The sequence below is a fragment of the Salvia splendens genome, chromosome 6, assembly GCF_004379255.2.
Source record: "Salvia splendens isolate huo1 chromosome 6, SspV2, whole genome shotgun sequence".
Lineage (NCBI taxonomy): Eukaryota > Viridiplantae > Streptophyta > Magnoliopsida > Lamiales > Lamiaceae > Salvia > Salvia splendens.
In genome coordinates this window covers 10,649,034-10,666,654 of record NC_056037.1, presented here as the reverse complement: position 1 = coordinate 10,666,654, position 17,621 = coordinate 10,649,034, and the positions used below count along the sequence as shown (strand labels likewise).

The following is a 17,621-nucleotide window of genomic DNA, read 5'->3' as shown; positions in this document are numbered from 1 at the left end:
CGGTTGTCGGGGCTGTGATAGTCTTCACGAACACGGGCCATCGAGGGTAGATCCCGTCTGTCAGATAGTACCCCATACTATACCGACGGTGGTTGGCCGTGAACTCTACGTTCGGTGCTCGCCCGGCACACAAGTCGTTGAACAATGGAGACCCGTTCAACACATTGAGGTCGTTGTTGGACCCCGCGACACCAAAGTAGGCATGCCAGATCCACAATCGATGGTCGGCAACGGCGTCCAACACAATCGTGGGATGTGTGCCCTTGTGCCCGCTAGTGTATTGTCCTCTCCAAGCCGTTGGACAATTCTTCCACTGCCAGTGCATACAGTCGATGCTTCCAAGCATCCCCGGGAAGCCGTGGACCTGCTCGTGCATGTCGACCAACTTCCTAACGTCGTCGGTCGTTGGCTTTCTCAAGTACGTATCCTTGAATGCTTCGACGACTGCCCGACAGAATCTAGCGAGGCACTCCGGTCCAGTAGGCTCGCTTACATGAAGATACTCATCGAACATATCTGATGTAGTTCCGTAAGCGAGTTGAAGAATGGCAGGCGTGCATTTCTACAACGTCGATATACTTTTCCGGCCCACAGCATCGGTAGTTTGGCAGAAATACGTGTCACAAGCTACAACTGCGTTGACAATGCGTAGGAACAAAGGCCTCCGCATCCGGAACCGGCGACGGAATATCTGATCACTCCATCGCGGATTTGTAGAGAAATAATCCGTGAAAAGCCGCAAGGCAGCTTGTTCACGGTCTCGGTGAATATACATCCGGGTACGTGGTACCCGGGTTTGTTGTTCGTTCCAAGCTTGAATAGCAGCTTGGTAGCGTTCAACTTCGTTGTTGATTTCTTCTTGGATTACCGGTACCGCCTCTGCTAACAACCGGGACATTTGATCTTCGAATATTCTTTGACGATGAGGTATTTTTTCGAATTTTAGGAAGAGATTTGAAGTTGAATATGTATGAAAATAAAGTAGTATTTAGAAAAAAAAATCGAATAAAAAAAAATTAAAAATCGGTTGCGGCCCGGCCCGAACACAAATAACCCTGGGCCTGGCCGCGTTGTGTCACGTCCCGCGCCGTGTAACGCGCGCCCAGGCCGAACCGTGGGACGGGCACCAGGCCGGGGACGCGGCCCCGGGACTGGCCTAGGTCGTGCCTCTCCTCCGATTAACGCGTGGGACGGGCTGGAACTTGTGATTTGCGGCCCGGCCCTCCGCGTTATTCATGCTCTAAGGCCATCCACAACGCTGTCACTATACTGTCCCTTAAATTACTATTTGCGGGCTCCACTGTACTTTTTTACTTCATCCCTTAACTAAGGGACGGAACCTGCAACCCTCCGTCCCTTAACCGTCCCTTAAATTACTATTCATTCAATTTCATTTTTTATTTTTATTTCCAGCCAAATTCAATTAAAAAAAACACACATCATTAAAAATAAAATAAAATTACAACATAAAATTCGAAAAAAATTTAAAAAAAATATAATTACAAATCCTAAAAAAATTAAAAATACATAATTTAATTTCCTCCGCCAAAGTTTGTCCAAATGTGTTTCATTAGATCATCTTGAAGTTGGGTGTGGGCGCAAGAGTTACGTGTCATTGCCCGAATAGACAATCGTTCTTGTATAGACGGATGCACTCCACTTCGAGGTGGACTACTTGCGGTTGAGCTTCCGGGGGCTTCAGGGTCAAACCAATTTCCCGCCTCGGGTCCTTCGTCTTGGACAATCATGTTGTGCAAGATTATGCACGTATACATGATGTCGACCATGCTCTCCATGAACCACGTACGAGCCGGGGCTTTGATAATGTTGAAGCGCGCTTGGAGAACCCCGAACGCTCGCTCCACATCCTTCCGAGCAGCCTCCTACTTCTGCGCAAAAAGTGCATGCTTTGCGTTCACAGGCCTATCGCACGTCTTCACGAAGGTAAGCCACTTCGGGTAGATGCCGTCGGTAAGATAGTACCCCATTTTATAGCGCCGGTTGTTAGCGGTGAAGTAGATGGCCGACGCTTTACCATCCAAAACTTAGGCGAAGAGGTCGGATTGGTGGAGCACGTTTATGTCGTTTTTCGAGCCGGGGACCCCGAAGTACGCATGCCAGATCCATAGCCGGTAGTCGGCGACGGCCTCTAGTATAACGGTGGGGTGGGTGCCTTTGTGGCCGCTCGTGTACGACCCCCTCCACGCCACTGGGCAATTCTTCCATTGCCAGTGCATGCAATCGACGCTGCCAAGCATCTCGGGGAATCCGTGCACTTCTTCGTGAAGGCGGAGCAAGAACTGGCAATCTGTCGTGCTTGGCTTCCGGAGAAATTCGTCGGTGAAGGCAGTCCGGACGCCTTTGCAGAATTGGAGCAAACACATCCACCGTTTGTTCAGTCGCAAGCTGACGGATTACTGCAGTACATTTATGCAGCGTCGTGTGGCTGGGACGGCCAACGGCGTCGAACCTTTCTTGGAAGAACTCTTCCCGGGCAGCCAATGTATTTGCGATGTGGAAAAATAGCGGCCGCCGCATGCGGAAACGGCGCCGGAAGTAGGTATCTCCTCACACCGGGTTATCGCAGCGCGGCGGCTTCCTCCCGGTTACGATGGATGTAAGTCCGGGAGCGTCTTTGGGGTGGCGCGACTTCCTCCGCCTCTCGGCGTCGATCTTCTTCAAGTGATTCTTCCATTATTCGACGCATTTGCTCATACGGATCCATGAGATCGATTAAATTTGGGGGAAGAATAAAATAGAGATGATTTGAGATGAAAATTGGAGAGGAAATGAAGATGATTTGGTAAGAATAGATGTGTAGTTGTGTGCGAAATGTGGATGAATTAGAAGTATTTATAGAGTAAAAAAATAAAAAAAAATAAAAAAAATTGGAAACGACTATAAAAACGGCAACATTACCTTTTGCCAATTTTTAATTATTATTTTTATTATATTTTAATTCGATTTTTTTTAAAAATGATTTATTGCATCAGCGTGACGAATCTCACTCGCGGGCCGGCGAGTGGGCGTCACGCATGGCCTGGGAGCGCGCCACGTCGCCTCAGCGCGTGGCGAGCCGTCCCGCGTTTCGTCACGGTGGAACGGGACTGGTGACGGGTTGGGGGCGGGCTGGTGACGGGACGCTGCAACGCATCCCGCCCTAGTTCCGTCACGCAGGAACGAAATACGGGCCACCCGCGTAACGCGTTGCGAGTGGCCTAAGTAATTTATAAGGATCTAGTATTGCTCATATTTTATCCCTTTATTATGAAGAATGATCAGTGGAACTAAATTTCCTCCGACAAAACTCTGGGCTTTTGGAGTAGGGCCGCCGATAAAACTATGGGGTTTTGGAGTAGGGCTGCATGCAGTGGAATCAGTCATTATAAAAAGTTTACTCAACATAGTTTTGTGTATGTAAGTAGGCTGGCGGTAGATTAATGTCTGGGATACGATCGAAACTATTTTTTATTTTCTACTAAAACTAATCCCATGATGACCAACAAGTAGTTCATACGGGATTCAGCACGACAACGACCACAAACTCCACAAACACTACTAGTGTAAGACACATTTTTATTTTTCACGTTATCTATAGAGGACCCTTGCTTCATAGGTTGATACGATTGAGTCATCACATATGTTGGTTGTTTCCCATCTTCGTGCCGACTATGGAATTCATCACACCATAAAAAAGACCCTGAATGTTTTGCACTAGCCGGACATTTGTAGTAGTATCTCCCGGCATGTATAGCTTCTTTCCCAGCGCAAAGCAATTTCATCTTGCCTCGGCTACATACACAGCCAGGTCAATTTCTTCAAATACCATCGACATTTGGTTGCTACAAAAACATACACAGAACACCATTAGTCGTTGCATTCAAGTATGTCCAAAAAAATAAAGCCATAATTAATTTAAGTCAAACTGAAGTAGTCACAATAAAACACACATTATTCCACATGGAATTAGCCAACTCATCACGCATTTGAGTCCACTCCGTCGATGGCTCTACTTGATTAACAAAATCCGGGGCGCCAAGACCGTCATCCTCTTCCACATATTGGGTAGCACTGTCAACATGTTGTTCAATTGGGTCATTGAGCATTTCACCACGTATGAAATTGTGTAGCAGGAAACATGTCATGATCAGGCGGATTTAGATCTTAATCGGATAGAAACTTGAACTCCTTAGGATGCCCCACCTCATCTTCAGCACCGTAAAAACCTGTTCAATAATATTACGAGCCCTAGTGTGCTGCAAGTTGAACAACTCCCATGCATTTTGGGGTCTCTGGCTGCCAACACCCCACTCCTTCAAGTGATACCGAACGTTTTTGTATGGAGTCAGATATCCTTCACAATTTGCGTATCCATTATCGCATAGGTAGTAAGTTCCTAAAAATCACAATTTTCGCCACAGGAGTGGGTAGTGGGTAGCTTATAAAAAAAATGAAGGTGGAAAGGATTCAGTTCTTAACACTAGATCGGTGCCATTCAACCTTTGTTTACTCGCAACCCACCATCTCTAGTAACAACGTCCCTAAGCACTCTGGAGTCTCCGGCTGATCCCTCCCATCCGGGTAGAAAATACAAGAATTTCACATTGCGGTCACAGGCAGCAAATGTATTGGTCGCGATTTGGCCCTTCCTTGTCCGATATCGTGGCTTATCCACGCTCCTTACTAAGACATTTATACATGTCCCGTCTAAGGCGTCAATGCAACCCTAATACAGTTGAACCCAACACGAAGTGTAAATTATAAGCACTAAAATTTAGCTAAATGATATAGTAATTTTAGATTACCTTTAAGTGTTTCCAACGCGCATCAACACAACTATTGGTTACTGGTTCAGGCTTAGGTAGGAGAATACTATAGAGTCTGAGTACCGCTTTAAGCACAAGATGCACATAGTGCGATATGGTTTCACCAGAGCGTCGAAACTCAAAACCAGTTATACGGTTTTTCTTATGGTGGGCTAGAATGCCTAAAAAATAGTTACTTGCTCCTCTAGTAACACATATCGACCATCCTTTAGGCCTCCTTGTTCTTTGAGAAGGATACACAAACGACCAAATGCATTCCTATCCATGCGGAGGTTTGAAAAGCAGTCAACATCACTAACTGATATGAGCCTATTCATATGCTTCACTTGTGGAGGGACCCGATCTATTAGTGAATACCTAACCACACGATTGGTAACACGACGACACGTGAACGAGCTCTTCTTTTTAAGTATATGTTCAGGATGATGATTCTTTGAATACGCAGCAGGTTAAGTATATCTTCTACCTTCACATGAACGATGGGGTGTACACGAACCACACAGGCCATCACCCCCTTTTGCGAAGACTTTAGGAAAAAACTACAACACAACAAAGTATACAACTATAGTTCACCCAACAAGCAATATAACTACATGATGTTAAACTTGAATCGCCAAATGCATCACACATCGCAGAAAGAAAGAATGGGTAGCAGATATCTCATTTGGCACACACATAGGTACTAAAAACTAATTCAAAGCCGATCTAACACAGCACAGTATAAATCACACTCAAATATTGACTTTTCAGTTTTATTGACAAAGAGCAAATCAAATCAAACCGGACAAGTGTATAATCTGGAAATCTTCAATTTCTGCTCCGAAGGGCAAATATCAAAACAAAACTAAACTATTGGGAACATAGGGTTGCATTTCACAGCAGATTGAATGACTCACCGTCAGTTTCGTTGAGATAATACTCCAATTTGACGACGGTGAAATTCGGTGTTGGGTCTTAGTCGGCGTCCTGCGGATTTCCTCCTGTTTTAGGATTCAAGAATCAGCAAGGGTTTGTACCCATATTCACATGCTAATCGACACAATGAAGCGAGAGGGGTTTACCGTGCACTCGTAGTTCCAAGGATGAACCAATTTTAAGAAGAGCTCCTCTGAGAAATGTAGTGTTGTTCCCAAAATGAACGAAGTAGAGAGATGGAGGAGATGTGAACGGATCTGGTAAATCCAATTTTGAAATTGTGAATAAAGCAAGGGCAAAGTGGAAAAGGGGATCTTAATCTGGCACAGTGATCAAAGAATGATTATAAACGGAGGTTGAAATTGTGATACAAATCTGATGATATTAGTGTGAACAGTGCTGGCTGTGAGATACCCATCATGAGAACCAAACAACAGTTTAAAGAGTGATAGAAACCTTAATCTTGGGTTATCAAAATAACCAAACGCCTCCTTACACGACGAGAAATTTCGGAAAAAGGGGCTAAATACGCAAGCCTTTCGAAATTTAGGATTAAATTCGCACGCTTTTCGAAATATTGGATCGTGGCATGCGGATTTTTCGGAAAAAGAGATTTTTGAATTTTTATCTATTTTCTCTTCTTTTTCTTATTATTTCTCTCATGATATTTATAAATTGACCAAATTGCCCTCTATCATTTTCACTAAAATTTTAACACTATTTTTTATTACAATCCAATTTTCACCCAAAACACCGCAGCCTCCAAATGATTACCCATGGAAACCTGAAGTTCGAGACCTCATGCTCGACGAGAACATGAGCCCTAAGCAGACTGATTTCGGGCTCAAGGATCTTCGGACAGCAGACGACACGTTGTGTCGATGAGGCACGGTGGCTGGCGAGGGAGTTCGAGCAGCGACGATGTTGTGTCGTGGCGAATTTGAGAGGGCTGACGACTCTGAGCACCAAGAGGGTGACACTGGCTGTCAGCGAGGCGCGATGACGTCGCCTGAACCGAGCGATGGAAATGTTTGGTTGTGCAACAAGAGAGAGAAGAGATAGTCGACGGATTTTAGCTCTCTAAATTTGGGGACGGATGGGGGTAGCCATGAGAGAAGACTGAGGTGTCCAGTTGCTTTTGAAATAAGGGTGCCGAGGGAGAGAGGCGACAGGTGCTAAAGTCTCCGGAGACGGCGGCCGTGGACGGTCTCGAAACCGGAAGAGGCGGCGCCCTGGTGATGCGAGGACGCGTGGTTGCCATCGAGCGACAGTGGCTAAGACATGCTACTGCAACAGCGTGACGGGAGGCTCCGACTGATTTAGAGAGTAGGGGATGATGGTACGCAGCAGCAGCGTCGATGAAGACGTGAACAAAGGACCACTTTGTGTGGTCGCTGACGGCTGCACAAGAGAAAAGATAGGGCGAGAGGAAGAGTGGAAAAACGAAAGAGAAAGAGAAAGATTGCAAATTGGAGGCTGCGCATGAGGGTAGAGAAAGACGTTCTAGGATTTCAATTGCTAATTTTTGGAATTGATGTTTGGTGATTTGGATGAAAATAATTGGAATAAAAAATTGTAGTGAATAAATTAGGGGTAGTTTGGTCAATTTATAAATATCATGAAAGAAATAACAAGAAAAAAGAAGAAAAAATAGATAAAACCTCAAAAATCCCTTATTCTGAAAAATTCGCATGTCATGATCTCATATTTTGAAAGGCATGCGAATTTAATCCTACGAAAGGATTGCGTATTTAGCCCCTTTTTCCGAATTCTCCAAAAAAAAAAACGAGTGAAAAAGAGTGATGGCGTGGTGCGCCGCCGCGAGGACTTTCCACATGCCGGCGATTGATGTCGGCTCTCTACGCTTAGCCGTCGGAATCGGCTGCGTTTCCTTGGCTGGCGCTAACTTCCGCCGCTCCGGCCCGTCGCCCCCTTTCGCTTCGTTAGGAATCTCCACTGATGCTGCTACCCCAGGTGATCTACGCCGATTCTACCTTCTTCCTGAGATTATTGACGAATCTATATTTGGGTTTCTATCTTTACTTTGAGTAATTTGTTTGTTTCTTTGTTTTTATTTTTGTGGCTGATTTAGGTTTTCTGTGATTTTTCCATTGTGGTATTGAAACTAGTTTTGAAGGAAGCTGTCCAGACAGATAAAGCCCCAGCAGCATTGGGGCCCTACTCTCAAGCCATCAAAGCAAATAATATGCTATTCATGTCTGGTGTTCTTGGACTTGTTCCTGAGGTTTGTACTTACTGGATATATAGAAACTTTTCCTAGTGTAGGAATTGGGAACCATTTTGGTCTATTGATTGATCATTATAAAAAAAACATTGTTATAAGAGAAGCATTGCTGTATATAAAGAGGCATGTTTTACATTATGGCCTATGTCTAGTAGGAGTAGATCCCAATTCTCCCTGTATATACATGATTCCATATATAGTGTCTGAGTGTGTGTGTCTGTCTGTGCTGGAAAACTTCTATTCAAAATGGAGTTTGTAAATGTGTCAAGGCTGTTACAGTGCACATTCTTTGTTTGATGTGCAGACCGGAAAGTTTGTCTCGGATAGCGTAGAAGAACAAACTGAGCAGGTATGCTGTTATACCCGAACCTTTCTTGCATTATGGAATCCTTATTCTGAAGATTGTGTTGAAATTCAATTTCAAACAAAGTAGCAAACATGTATAGTTTGCAACACATGTATACTTGTGGAAGCCTAAACACATGAATTCGCAAATCTCTCACTACATGTAAGGCTTTCCGATGAACATAAGATTTGCTACTATAAATATTAGGCATAATGAGATCATTTTTTGTTGTTCAAATCAATTAAAATTAATTCTTGATCAACGAGCCAACCTGCATGCAAGAAGCTCTAACACTAACATGATGAAGAGGTGTAACTCTGTTATTCTATAGTTTTCCTTCTGAATTTTGCACTTGTAGAGTTGTAGGCAGTGCCTTTTGGTGAAAGTACATGTAATGCTATCCTGGATACTTGCAGATATTGATATTTTTGTGATGTTCTTTGTTACTAATGGTTTGCTGATATATATTTATGCTTTTGCATAATACTAGGTACTTAAGAATATGGGTGAAATTCTCAAGGCAAGTGGTGCCAGCTATGCCTCCGTTGTTAAGACAACAATCATGTGGGTGCTTCTTTTGCAGTCCTAAAAACCCTTCCCCTCGCACACGTGCAAGGACCTTCTGTTCTTCTTAAAAGACTTGGTGCCCCAATTAATTCTATGTTTCTTTCTTGTCTAGGTTGGCAGATCTGAAAGACTTCAAGAAAGTTAATGAAATATATGCTAAATGTGAGTTTTTTAACGAAGTCAGTTTATATTTGTGAATGTAAATTACTTAGTTGAATGTTTATTCTTTCTTTGGTATCCAAAGTTTGATTTCTCATGCTCTTCAATCATTGTATATAGCTCTTCTCTTGGAAAATTTTCATCCACTTTCATTAGTTAAACCATCTCGTATTATAGAACATCTAATAGTTGTCAAGTTTGTTTTGTGCGTGTGTAGGATGCATTAAATAGCAACTTAGATTATATTTCAGCAAAGTACTAATGAATCAACTGCAACTGGTGGTGCAGATTTTCCAGCACCTGCCCCAGCTCGTTCTACCTACCAGGTTGCCGCCTTACCATTGGATGCAAGGATCGAAATCGAGTGCATAGCCACACTGCAGTAGCATGTTAAGCTAATTGTCCAATATTAGGCTGTACTCGGGATGTAGTTCGAAACCATACTAATTCTCCATGAAATCTGGACATTTAATTTGGAGACTGCAGACTTGTATGAGATTATCAAATAAAATCCCTTTCCATCTTTGCAATCGAAATGTATATGATTCTTTTTTTCATATCGAAAGTTGAAACCACCAAAAACTAGCTACTGAGAGTATAAGAAAGAAAGGAAAAAAAAGAGAGAATATTTGACAGCCGCAATGGATCACCAATTATGCAAATACGTTGGTAAATTAAAAGGGATATCTTCTTTTCATTAGAGATAAATGCAACGAAAAATTGACAAGAGAGGAGGTGGGACTTGGACATTGGATGAAAAACTTCAATATACGTCTAAAATTTAAATCAGCTTCAAAGCAGTACAAACGAATAAAATGTACAAATTTGAAAGTATTAAGACATTGTTGATACACCTTAATGAATGGGTCTAATTTGTGGAAACAATTATAGTATTTCACCCGCAAATTTTGGTTGCATATAGATTTCATGCAAATCTAGTAGCAGACACTTGTGAATGATGGAAGATAAGCAACTAACGAAGCAAATTGTCTGAAGCCAAATTTACAGATACAATGTTTCCCTCTGTATCAGTTAACTGTTTTTCTTGAATAAAATTTAACATATTACATCATAACTTACGAATACTACTCCCATTTGCTTAGGCTGCTCATCCGCAAAACTGATATCAGCTAACCTCATAATAATCCATACCTTAGCTTTGCGAATGCCGATAGCCGCTATCTCTGATGGTACGATCCTAGGCCCCGTGGCACTGCACGTGGTCGAGCAGCCACTTACCTTACCTTATCCATTTAGTGGAGTTTCAGATCTTGTGTTTCAAAACCTGGCGCAACTGGACCTTTTGGCACTCCATCCTCGCCTCCAGCAGTCTCGCCTTCAAACTGTTCTTCTGCGCGGTGCGTGGCCATTCAATGCACCCTTTCATAGTGCGGTTTACATGTGGGTTTCCAGTGTCGGGCGAGCTCCATTGTCCCGACAAATCTTGGGGGCTAAGGCAACCTTTTCCTGAACCGTGATCAGGTGACATGACACCTGCACTAGAAAGCCTACCATTTGAGAGCCTTCCGTTCCTTCCATCGATTGATATGATCTTGTAACTATCACCATTGCTCGGGCACGACCTCCATAGTTTAGATATCGAAGAAACCTTCTTCAACTGCCTCAGTCTTGCTGAGGCGACTTCATTGATTTCCATTATTGGTCCTTCCTGCCCTCCAACTTTCTCCCATTCCGTCTCATTCATTGAGACGTTGCTGGCCCAGAAATTCTTGTTGACTGAAGGGTTGCTTCCGTCTGGGGAGTAACTCGAGACCTGATCCTCGGGATGGCTCACAGTTTCCCACTCGCTCGCATCCTCTTCCAGCTCGCCACTCTGGTTCATATACACATTGGAAGTCCTGTGAGATGCGTCTTTGTTGAGCATCTTTATTTCAGGACTCACTGTATGCATCTTGGAGGCATGGCTTGCAGGGGTGTAGCCGACGCTCGGCTCTACCTCCCTCGCATTGGACTCGCCGAAATTGACATCTTCGAAGACGGAGAAAATGTCATCAGAGTTTGGGGGCTCATATGTCAATTCTCGGACATCTTGTATGTTAAGAGAGGTGGCCGTCTGCCGTAAAAAATCTGCTTTCTTTATCTCCTGCGAATCGGATCTTGAATTCAGGAACGGCTCAAGATCTGCTATAAGCATGTTCATCTGGGAGTACTTTTCTTCGAGCATCACCTTGGCATCGACCAACTTCATTTGAACTCGCTCCTCACGCCAGACCTCGGCCATTTGCAACATCTTCCTCTCTTCGTCGACTTCCTCCCGGAATTTCATCGACTCTCTCTTCAACGCTTCCACTTCAGCCTTGTCTTCTCCAATCTCTTTGGCTAGCTCATCACAAACCTCCTCTATCAGTGCTCTGGCCTTCCTTTCCTTCTCGTATTCCCGCAGGTAATGCTTGGCTGATACCTTGGCATCAGCCAAATCGTTTACCAGCTTAGAATTGACGATCTCGAGCCTTTGACAGTTCTTCTTCTCCCTGCTCACATCAGCTTTCATATCATCTATAATAGCACGGACTTTCTCATGCTCTCTGCTCCGCCATGCAGCTCTTTCATCGCTAAGTTTATGCAAGAATTGCTCTAGTTTCTTCTTTGAAGATCTACGGTCAGTTTCAAGCTCATTGATTCTTGCTCTAGCCTTCTCCAGTTCTGCCTCAAGAGCAGATATTACCTTAGCAGAACTTGCTCGGTGCTCATTATTAGGCTTTGTTGGGCCAAATATTTGCTTCACTTCATCCGATGCTTTCCAACCATCGGGATCCCACTTTGTTGCACCCTCCATTGCATAGTTTGGAAATTGAGAAGAAGGCTCAAACTGCATGGTGTAAAGAGGATTTTCAATTTCAGAATAAAATGTAGTATTCAAAATCTGCAAGAAGAAAGAAACCACATTGAAATTCGCTCGAGCAAAGAAGGCATAAGATTCAAGTGAGTTTACAAATAAATCAATCTTTACGACATAAATTTTCTTTAAACAAACATTCTATGACGTTTCAATTAATTCATTTGACACTGAAACGAATACAGAAACCAAATCATACAAAAGATAACCTGGAAATAAACAGCAATAAAAAGTAAACCTTGTAGGGAAGACCATGTTTAGGACCAGAGACGGAGTGTGGAGAGTCGGGATCCTCATGATGCGCTCTGTCAGCATGGCAACAATAGATTGAGGCTCTGAAATGGCCACCTCGAGACTGCAAGCAACAATCGAAATCAATCCCTTGAACTAGAAAAACTAGCAACAATGCATAACAGCATTGGATCTTAAACAGCATCACAATCATCAAAGAAGCACTAAAAGGACATATAGAGAAAACAAAGATGACACATCATCACAATTAATCACCAGTAAAGCCAACTGCCAACCAATAATAAATGAAGAAATCAATTTTAATCACACCAGTCTTGTTTCTAATTTTGAAATACAACCAACATTAATCACACACATACATACACACAATCGCCAAACGGAAATCATATGACAAGATTCATGAAATTGCACATTGACAGCCTAATTAAAAAACCCTAATAAACAAACAAACACACCTATCTCTTGACAAATCAGAACCTAATTAGAGAAATATTAGAAAAAAAATCAACCTGAAGCCCTCCTCCTCCTTGACCGACATTATCCTGCAGCTCCGCCAGCCGCAGCCGCCACAGGCCGGCGGCGAGCTTCCTGGAGGAAGCCCCGGCCCTTTTCCTCCGGCGAGCGACTTCCCCGGACTTGTCCTCTTCCTCCTCCACAGCTACATTCTTCTCATCGAACTTCCACCTAAGTAAAGGGGTCTCCGGTCGGCTGCTCCGCTTCGCAGCCGGAGCTCCGGATTCTCTTCTCAATCGGACCCCCGAACGGGTTTTGCGGCGCGGCGGCTTCTCGGGAGCGACACCTTTCTCTATTGTGACCTTCATCTTCCACGCTCCCCCATTTACAAAAAAGCGTTGAAATTGAACTCCTTTTGCAGGTTGAAGCTCGAAAGGCTGGATCTTGGAGCGTTTTCCGCCGGCGGAGTGAGTATAGATTTGTACGGTCAACGGTTTTTGCTTTTCTATTAAGAATTAGTAGTACATCAAAAGATCAAACGTCGGATTGCATTTTGCGTCTAATAAAGCTAGTCGTTTGTAACCAGACGGCGACGTTTTGGGACTCCCATTTTATTTTAATTCAGGAATTGAAAATTACTTTGTGGTATCCCACCAGCGGTAACCCAGATTTGGAATATTTAACTTGGATTCTGATGGAGTACGTACTAAACAAGCCCAACAGCAGCAAAGCCCATCAGCCTAAAGCCCAAGAAAGAGTATCAGTTCGGCATGACTAAAGAGTTCAGTTCGGCACAACCAAAGAGTTCGGCCCCAGCCTACAGCTCGGTAAAAGCCAACCAATCAAACTCTGCTCTCAGGTCGGCAAAAGCTGCTCGGCAATAATTCAGTAGTTCGGTCTCAGTATTCGACCGAACTAGGAGATAGTGGACTCATGCAGGATTTCCACCTCCACTACACCCACGATCTATTTAGTGGTGTCAAGCAGTCATTAACTCATGCAGGATAGTGGACCCATGCAAGATCGCCACGATCTCCACGACATCCACTACCTAGTAAATGGCTGCATGCCACGATCTAGGTCAATGTATAAATAGAACCTAGATCAGATAGATAGGGTTACGTTCTAAGACTCTCTCGCTTTCTAGAGATCAAATACAAAATAGCAAGTCTGTATTGTAAGCTGTAAGAAAACAGATCAAGCAATACAACTCTGCCCTCATTTCTTCCCGTGGACGTAGATTTACCTCAGTAAATCGAACCACGTAAATTCTCTGTGTCTTGATCTGTGTTTTCCAGCATTCTTCACTAACATCAGAAATTCGCGGATTCATCACTGGCGCCGTCTGTGGGAAACAGAGAACCAAATTTGTGATAAAGCGAATTTTTGACCCTTTTTCCACCCCAAAAAAATGCATACCAGATCACATACCACCCGTAATACCGTTCGTGATCACCGTGAGGAAGCTAGTCCAGCTCGCAGGTCTGAAAAACGGCCTCGGGAGACATCTACCTCCGGTTCTCACGAAGGAGGAACAAGCCACTCCAGGAGTCATCGCACCGAGTCTTCCCAGCAGCCCGATTTAAATGAAGCTGTCAAGCTGTTCTTGGCCGAGAAGCAGGAGGAGTTCTTAACCTTCCTGCAGAAGAGCCAACAGCCGGAGAAGACAACGGCGGATTCTCCCTCCTCATCCAGACATGAAAGTCACTACCGCAGTAGTGACGTGTCTTCCAGGAGAAAGAATCCTCAACCCCGACATGTTCCTGTTCCTCCTCGGTACCGGAACCACAGGAGAACTCCATCTCCTCCGTACCGAAGAGATATCGGGTTCGCCATGTACGGATCATTAAAGACTCCGTTCTCGGACGATATCACCCGAACTCCTTTGCCGCGGAACTACCGGACACCGTCAATGACTTATGACGGGCTAGTGGATCCTCATGACTTCTTGGGACGCTATCAATATAACATGGCGAACCAGGGTCTCAACGAGGTCCACATGTGCAAGCTGTTTCCCGAGCTGCTTATCGGGAACGCCAGAAGATGGTTCGACAGCCTTCCTCAAGGCAGCATTAGATCTTACCGAGATCTAATGGATGCATTCCATAGGAGGTTCTTTCAGAAAGCGGAAGCCCGGATCACTTCGGCTCAGCTGCTTTCCATTCGTCAAGGTCGCGACGAAAAAATCAGCGACTTTATGACAAGATTCCACAAGGAATGCCTGCAAGTAGACGATCTCAACGATCTGCTTGTCATCTCGGCATTCCAAAATGGAATCCTGCCCGGAGCTCTCTACAGGAAGCTCGTTGAGTGCGGTCCGCAGACAGCTCAGGAAATGTGGGACATTGCGGACCAGTTTTCCCGTGCGGATGAGGCAGACCGTCGAAAACGGTCTTTAGACAGCTCATCCCGAGGAGACGAAAAGAAGCCCGATCATAGCGATCAGAGGTTTCCTCGCCGAACTCCTTTTGAAAGAATTCAAAGGGCACCGGTACAAGGCAGATTGGGACCACGTCTCAATCCTGAGAAGCCGCCCGCTCAGTTCGTACCCTTAAACAAGTCAAGAGCGGAAATTTTCGAACTACATTCCGATATGTTCGAAAAACCAAGGCGGATGACGAAATCGGCCGCGCGGCGACCTCAGGATCAATATTGCTCCTTCCATCAAGCCCACGGACACGATACCGAGGAGTGCCGAGATTTGGCTGCAGGTATTGATGTTCTTGTGAAAACAGGAACGTTAAAAAAATACCAAAGCAAGCAGCCGAAAAAGAACAAAAGACAGAGAGGTGCGAACTGCAATCCTCAGGATCCGAAAAGGCATGAGGATCCCGAAGACGACGACGAGCCGCAATATGATGGAGTAATCCTGACTATTGATGCTCTCCCTGCCGGGAAGACTAAGTCGTCCCTAAAAGCAGAACGCAGAGGTTCCAATCAAGAGGAGCCAACACATAAAAGGCTGAAGAAAGACGAAGTGATTACATTTTCAGATGCCGATCCCGTCCCAGCCATCTCTCCTCACCAAGACGCTATTGTCATTCAAGCCGGAGTGGCAAACAAACTGATCCACAGAGTATTTGTGGATACAGGAGCGTCAGTCAGCATTCTTTTTAAAGAATGTTTCGATAAAATGGAAGTGGATCCAGCTCGGCTCAGTCCGGCTCCACTTCCTCTGAAAAGTTTCGCCCAGGAGGACACCCGCCCTGAAGGTATTATTAGCCTTCCAATCACGGTGTGAAAAGCGCCTACAAGCTCCAATACGATGATCGAGTTCTTTGTGGTGAAAGCTCGGTCCCAGTACAACATCATCCTGGGGAGAGACTGGCTCAACACAGTTCGGGCCGTTTGCTCTACTTATCACCTCACCATCAAGATCCCCACTAAAGGTGGGATAGCGGTCATCCGAGGTGATCAAAAGAGAGCAAAAGAGTGTCTGCAGATTGCGCTTAAAAGTGCCGAACAATCAGTTCGGCACCATCAAGCATAGCAATCACAGCAACCGGAGTCAGAGGCAAGCGAGATGACCGAAGTCACTTCAGAGCCGAACTCAATGACCGTTCAGTTATACGAAGATGATCCATCCAGAACGGTCAAGATCGGCTTCGCAGGAACGCCTCTACTCCGGGAAAAGACCATTCAGCTCCTCAAGGAGTACAAAGATGTCTTTGCATGGTCTCCGTTGGACATGATCGGAGTGCCCCCCGAGGTAATCACTCATCGGTTAAATATTGATCCTTCAATCCGGCCAGTAAAACAGAAGCAAAGACTCTTTGCGGCAGAAAGAAGCCAAGTCATCCATGACGAAGTCCGCCAATTGCTAAAAGCGGATGTACTATTCGAGGTGAAATATCCTTCTTGGGTGGCCAATCCTGTGATGATCAAGAAAAAAGAAGGAGGATGGCGGATGTGCATAGATTTTACCGATCTAAACAAGCACTGTCCTAAAGATTGCTATCCCCTTCCGAATATAGATAAAAAAGTAGAAGCTTTGATCGGCTTCGAAATTTTCTGTTTCCTTGATTTATACAAAGGATATCACCAAGTATTGATGGATGAGAGTGACGCTCCGAAAACAGCTTTCATTACCGATTTCGGCATTTTCGCTTATAAAAAGATGCCATTCGGTTTAAAGAATGCCGGAGCCACTTATCAAAGGATGGTAGACAAGCTTTTTCGGCACCTAATCGGAAAACAGGTTGAAGTGTATGTCGACGACATAGTTGTCAAAAGCAAAAGCACTTCGGAGTACGAGCACAACCTCAAGTCCACTCTCAACGTGCTCAAGAAAGCCAACCTCAAACTTAATCCCCAAAAGTGTACCTTTTTGGTAGATTCGGGAAAGTTTCTGGGTTGTTGGGTTTCAAAGGACGGACTCAAGGCAAACCCCTCAAAAGTTCAAGTCGTTCAGAACATGGCAATGCCGAAGTCCATACATGACGTGCAAAGGCTAACCGGATGTCTAGCCGCACTGAATCGATTCCTTTCCCAAGCAGCCGAAAAGCAACTGCCGTTCTTCAAAGTGTTGAAAAAGGCACCAAAATTCGAGTGGGGAGCTGAGCAGAAAAAGGCCTTTGACGAGCTCAAAAGTTATCTAGCCGAGCTTCCTATTCTCTCTGCTCCAACCGAAGCCGAAGTAATTTTCTTATACTTAGCGGCATCCGATCAAACCATTAGCGCGGTGCTTGTACGAGAAGAAGGCCTAAAGCAGTTTCCCATCTACTTTACAAGCCGAGCATTAAGAGGTCCAGAAACAAGGTATCAACCTCTGGAGAAAATTGCTCTGGCGTTAGTAAATGCAGCAAGGAGACTGCGGCCATACTTCTATGCTCACAAGGTATGCGTCTTAACCGATCTGCCTCTTCGGCAAGTTTTGACTAAGCCAGAAGCATCAGGCAGAATCGCCAAATGGGCCATAGAGCTGGGAGAACACTCAATCGAGTATCTACCTCGGAAAGCCATCAAGGGACAAGCCTTGGCAGATTTTCTTACAGAAGCAAA

General features: G+C 44.6%; 2 protein-coding genes and 1 long non-coding RNA gene across 4 annotated transcripts; 1 reads left to right on the top strand and 2 right to left on the bottom strand.

Moving 5' to 3' along the window:
* Nucleotides 1-3,371: 3,371 nt before the first annotated feature.
* LOC121810077 lies at nt 3,372-6,187 on the bottom strand. The gene is made up of 3 exons (XR_006052352.1): nt 5,888-6,187; nt 5,723-5,806; nt 3,372-3,842 (listed from the first exon to the last, which is right to left on the bottom strand). It is a non-coding gene; the product is annotated as an uncharacterized LOC121810077 (long non-coding RNA).
* A 1,305-nt stretch (nt 6,188-7,492) lies between these two features.
* On the top strand, nt 7,493-9,594 carry LOC121806635 (reactive Intermediate Deaminase A, chloroplastic-like). The gene is made up of 6 exons (XM_042206750.1): nt 7,493-7,715; nt 7,871-7,986; nt 8,291-8,335; nt 8,823-8,896; nt 9,012-9,061; nt 9,347-9,594. The coding sequence occupies exons 1-6, from the start codon at nt 7,544-7,546 to the stop codon at nt 9,442-9,444; spliced, it is 555 nt and encodes a 184-aa protein (XP_042062684.1). The 5' UTR covers nt 7,493-7,543; the 3' UTR covers nt 9,445-9,594.
* Nucleotides 9,595-10,014: 420 nt separating this feature from the next.
* Nucleotides 10,015-13,170, bottom strand: LOC121809951. 2 transcript variants are annotated; one of them, XM_042210801.1, is made up of 3 exons: nt 12,677-13,170; nt 12,154-12,270; nt 10,015-11,942 (listed from the first exon to the last, which is right to left on the bottom strand). In XM_042210801.1, exons 1-3 carry the CDS (start codon nt 12,986-12,988, stop codon nt 10,323-10,325), a joined length of 2,049 nt encoding a protein of 682 aa, XP_042066735.1. In that variant the 5' UTR covers nt 12,989-13,170; the 3' UTR covers nt 10,015-10,322. The 2 variants fall into 2 exon arrangements, with proteins under 2 accessions (XP_042066735.1, XP_042066738.1); XM_042210804.1 differs by having other exon boundaries at nt 10,015-11,888.
* Between the last annotated feature and the right edge of the window lie 4,451 nt (nt 13,171-17,621).